This window comes from Poecilia latipinna, unplaced genomic scaffold (genome assembly GCF_001443285.1).
Source record: "Poecilia latipinna isolate Pla-1442-1.1 unplaced genomic scaffold, P_latipinna-1.0 Scaffold847, whole genome shotgun sequence".
In the NCBI taxonomy this organism is placed as follows: Eukaryota; Metazoa; Chordata; class Actinopteri; order Cyprinodontiformes; family Poeciliidae; genus Poecilia; species Poecilia latipinna.
The window spans coordinates 347,219-352,577 of NW_015113463.1; the positions used below are offsets into that span (position 1 = coordinate 347,219).

At 42.2% G+C, this 5,359-nt stretch overlaps 1 protein-coding gene across 5 annotated transcripts in view; it reads left to right on the top strand.

Annotated features, from left to right (window-relative positions):
• The window catches only part of LOC106956839 (tensin-like), a 79,052-nt gene that overhangs the window by 61,483 nt on the left and 12,210 nt on the right, over positions 1 to 5,359 (top strand). For 4 of the 5 annotated variants that reach the window (XM_015047903.1, XM_015047904.1, XM_015047905.1 and 1 more), the window contains 3 exons: positions 1,887 to 3,557; positions 4,648 to 4,728; positions 4,988 to 5,151. In XM_015047903.1, the coding sequence (XP_014903389.1) occupies positions 1,887 to 3,557; positions 4,648 to 4,728; positions 4,988 to 5,151 (1,916 nt within the window). The remainder of the gene's footprint in view (positions 1 to 1,886; positions 3,558 to 4,647; positions 4,729 to 4,987; positions 5,152 to 5,359) is intronic. The other variant, XM_015047906.1, reaches the window with a different exon arrangement.

Genomic DNA, 5,359 nt, shown 5'->3' on the forward strand with positions numbered 1-5,359 from the left:
TATATATATATATATGTATGTTTTATATTACCCACTTATTCCAGTCAGGTGAGCAAAACACTATTTTAAGCCATGACAAAACATGTTTCCCACAAACTAACCTTTGCAGAACAGATAAACCAGAAGAGAACTTCTTACCTGTCTTTCCTGAATTGTAAACATATATATATATAACTATAATAAAAAAAATATAATTACTGCTTCATTGCACCAGCTCTACTCAACAGTTTCTATTCCCAGCTGTCATTCTGTTGTGATATTTTTTGTTGCGTTTCTTGATCTGCCCAGCCCTAGTTAAGTTGAGTCATTTTTTTGCCACTGAGCTTTTAAAGATCATTTTCTATAAACAAGAACAAGGACACTGCCTCTCCTGTTAAAGTACAGAAGCAGCTGGAGGCAGAGCCAAAGAGGTTACATAGTGGAGAATACAGCTTACACATAAATTTAACAAAATACCAAACTTTTATGCCTTGAAAAATATTTTAAATGTAAAGAAAAACGGCAAGCATTAAATGAGTAGGACTTTATTGACACGTGGTACAGGGAACCCCCAATGGCATTGGTGTTCCTACTGTTTTTCCGAAACAGCATATCTTCCCGGACAGCTGGGTAATGTTGGATGTGGTTACGGTGGTGGAGTCCCCTCCCCAGCTGCCGGGAACAGTAAGAAATCATCCGAGTGCCAGCTCACCCCTCCTGGCAGCTTCAGTGGTAGAGTTCCACCTCACTACAGTGGAGCACATGTTAGACGATGTTAGGTTGTGACTCAGGACGGAGGGAGAAAGTCTTGTTCGTCTGAGCCGAATGATCGAGTCTGCCTCAAGATGAGGAAATATTCTTGGATTATACATTGATCTAAAAATTCTCCTAGTGCAGGTAAGAAGGAGGTTTCTGTTGAGTTTATTACTACGGCATAGCATTGTTGTGATTTTGTTTTTAGATTCTAAAAGTAAACTGATTTTTATAATGAATGTTCGTTCTGGTTGTAATTAGTGCTTTATGTGGTGGACCAAACCCGACTATTCCTAGAGAAATTGTAATCTAAACCTACGTTTATATTTTCATAATGTGTTAACATGTAGTGCAACCACAGGGACAAACTGTGTTTACAGCCTCCTCTCGTGCCGCTTATTTTTGTTGCTACTGCATCCAAGAACTTGTTGTTGACATGGGTTTTGAAATAGCTACAGTCCGAGCGATCCACCATCTGGCCCCAGACGGGGTCACTCAATCTGGAACATCCCACATATGAGCCAGTGTCATTAATATTTTCTATCACTTTGTAAATGCAACTTGTATTATTGAAGCCAACTTTGGTTTAGTTTTTAATTATATCAATATGGTTCTTTAAGTTAACAGTAATATGGAATTTCTGATAAACTGAGTTTTACCTTTTGGAAATGTAACCTAGATCAAAAATATATTTGGTAATTGATCTGTATTCCCAAGCCAATAACTAGTCAAATGCAGCAGAAAGTAAAATGTTCTCCAAAATGTTTGTAACCAGTTTGACATTTTAGCAGCCAGAAGTCAACCTGAGGAAGATTGCTTCTCCTCTCCAAGTTCATCTCCAGGCATTCAAGCTGGCACTGTTTAAAATGTTTCCATTTGTAGGGCTGGATCCTAGTTGTTTCATGTTGGTCCCTATGGGCCTGTGCTGACGCAACATGACAGAAGCTTTAGAACTACAAATTGGCTATTAATAGAGCTGAAGAGGTTGTGTTGCTGGTAGAGAGGACACATGCAGAACCTTTGGATTGCAAAAGTTGGATGCAAAGGGTGGCCACTATGCTTCTGGTTAGAGCAAATGTATCACTTCTTGAATAAAATTGTACTTGTCCTTGACGTCTACTTTACATATGATTTTCTCCTTTTTGTCCTTTCAGACGTTGGTCATACTCAAGGTCCGCTTGATGGAAGTCTTTATGCCCGGGTCCGAAAGAAAGACTCCCTGGAGGGAGTTGTTTCCATTAATGGCCTTCCAGTCCGTGAAAACCCCTTGACAAATACAGAGGGCTCATTGCAGCAATCTAACCATCACCTCCAAAAGACTGAGCAGTCCCTTCCAGTGGCAGGTCACACCTCCCTTCCTGCCGTAGATCATACCCTTTCTGTGAGCAGTGACTCAGGCAACTCTACTGCATCAATCAAGACTGATCGCACTGACGAGCACAGCCATTCCCTGCACACAGCTGCAGGTCACAGCAACTCAACAACAGCCCACCCAACACTTAGCCCCCAGGAGAAACGAGAACTAGACCAGCTTCTTAGTGGCCTTGAGCCACCAACTCAGCGCCAGGCTTACTTGTCCACATCTACAAGTCCAGGAGGAGGGGTTCGACACCTGGTTCCAGCGCAGGTGCATGTCAACGGGGGCCATACCAGGATTCTTAGGGCACCCTCAACAGAGGAGCGTGAAACTGATATCCTTGATGACGAGCTTCCTAATAGTCAAGAGGGCAACAGCGTTGATAGCTTGGGTACACTCTCATCTTTAGAGGGTCAGGCAACACCAGCGAGCCTCTACTACCAATCACAGACACCTGTTGGTGGCCAGAACGACGGCCCATACCTTGAGAGAAACGTTCTTGGGGAAAAGCTGAACGAAATGCCTGTGCATGGAGTCCAAACTCCTACAGCAATGCAGGAGAGGTCTGTAGATTCACCATCACTGCAGGTGGGTTATAACAACTACCAAAATGGAGGAGGAATGTACCGTTCACAGTCCTTTGGAAATCAGCCACCCAGTAGCCCTGAGACCAACCCTAAAATGATGCCCAAAGCCCCTGAGAGGAGTACCAGTAGTCGAGAGGCAGTTCAAAGAGGTCTTAACCACTGGCACCAGCATAGTCTTCCAGATGATCCCTTTGGGCCTCCTCCTCAGTCAACCCACAGCCTCCCTCATTTCCCAACTTCTGCCTCACAGCGAGACATTGAACAGTCCATAGAAGCACTAAACATGCTAATGCTTGATCTAGATCCAATCAACTCACACATGTGTAAGTCCCACAGTGCACCACCTGGAGATAACACCCTCAGTTCATCCCAGATACCATTCTCCCAGACCCTGGCTAGGCCATCCTACCAAGGGGACTCTGCCATCCATGGCTACAACAACCCAGGGTCAATGAACAGCACCTATCATCAGCGGCAACCTGGGAGGGTCCCAGCAGTGCCAAACCAGAGTCCCGTCACGGAGTCTCCAACGTACTCACCCCAAAGGTCCAACACTGGTTACCCATACCAGAACACCACCCCAACACACACTCCTGAGCCCTACCTCCATACACGCCAAGCAGCCCATCATTGTCCCATTGATACTTCTGCTAATGTCAACCAGCAGTCTCCCCAGAAATTAATAAACTCAACAAGCAGAGTTTCACACTCCCCAGACCTACAGGGGCCATCTCCTTACCCAGGACACAGCACCTCTTCTTCTCCTCTTCCTGCGCTCACCCCCCAACCCAAGGAAATGTCTTCTTCTCCCTTGCCAAGAGAGCAAGATGCAGAGGAGGAGACTCTGAACTTGGAAGGCCTGGTTGCTCACCGTATCGCTGGTAAGGTATTCAGGTTTTATGTTAGTTGTTGAAATGATCAATTCACTACAAATGGAATGATTTATTTCAAGTGTTTATTCCTGTTGATTTTCTGATTATTACAATATTTATATGATATAACTAAAGGAAAGACAGAACATTGTGATTATTCCCTAAAACCCATTAAAAAAGTTTTCTTATTACAGAATTCTTTGCGGCCCTGTGTTCATTTTGATGAACTGAAACAATTTTGATGTTCGGAGAAACTTAAATATGGGTTTTTACTAAGTCTAACCCCTAGGGAATAAAAATAATAATAATTAAAATATATAACTTTGTGTGTACTTTGTTTTAGTTTTTGATTGGCATGACTGAAATACCTTAACTTTCTTATGATATCTTAAAATATAGAGAATTTTACAGTTCAGGATTCAGTCTTACATTTAATTTCTCTTTCCTTCTTAGAGTTTACCTGAGGTATTTACAATGTATTTACACTGATGTTTTAGTGTATAAGTGCAAGCTTCTTTTTTGTAAGATGTTTTAATTTATGTTTACTTGTAAAAATGGTTGATAATCTTAAAAACAGGACATGTGAATAGTGCAGGACTCCGCATTATGTCACTAAAATGATACAACTGTTACCTGACTGCTTCCAAAGTGCTGACAGAAACGCAAAGAAGACTCACGTTGTGTGTACCAGAACGTGAGCAGCGCAGCTTTCAGCAGTTTGTATTACAGATCCACGGTGGCGTTCTGTACCGCAGTTCTGACCTAGCCACATAAAATTAGCTCTGCAGCTGAAATGAAGTAAAGCTGGTGACAGCAGAGATGGGAAGAAGAATAAGAATAGCCAAGCATGCAAGAACTTCCATTCATTATCTGCATTCAGAATGCACTGTCATTTAAATAAGCTCTCTGGTGCCTCCTAGTGGAGGAAGGGTTTCCTTGCTTATTTCCATATTTGATTCTTCTTTTTTTTTTTTTTGTTTAATCCATCTTCGTGGAAAACCTTTTGCTGTCATTGCATCTTCCTCTGCACCTTCCTCACCCTCTTCCTCCTCCACCTGCTGCTTCCCCTCCATCACCTGACTTTCCTCCCCTGGAACAGAGTACAACGCTCGTATTCGGGGCATCAGTGAAAGCATGACATCCCAACAATCTGACCGCCATCGCTCCTATTCCTTCTCTGGTTTGTCCATTTTTCCCTCACTTTTAATTTTCTCATGTCGTTGATGTATTTTTCCTGCCTCGCTTATTTATTTTTCCCAATCATGTAGTTTTACTTTCGACTCCCTTCTTTTTGCCCATTAAAATTCTAATCAAGAATTTGAGCTTGGTTCTACCAGAGTTAGGTGTGGATTGTTTGCTTGTGGCTTAACAAGTTGCAAAACAAGCTTTTCTAGAAAGCATGTCCTGAGTTCTGCAGTGAATATCTTGGTGGGTTTCAGGAGTTCGTTCCAGAGGAATGACCCCAGAGGTGACGCAGGAGACAGGCAGACGCCGGACCACAAGCGAGGGCCACTACCAGTGCGGTCATGATAACGTCTCTGCGTCTCATTCGCCGGACTTTGCCAACAATCTGGCTCTGAATCCAGGTGGAAGACCCAGAGAGGTACAGTCAGACACCTGATCTTTGGGTCAAGCCCAGCATAGTTCAGCAGAGCAGACTATATATATATATATATATATATGTATATATATATATATATATATATATATATATATACATATATATATATATATATATATATATATATATATATATATATATATATATATATATATATCTCTCTCTCTGTAACAATTTCTTACTCTTGCTG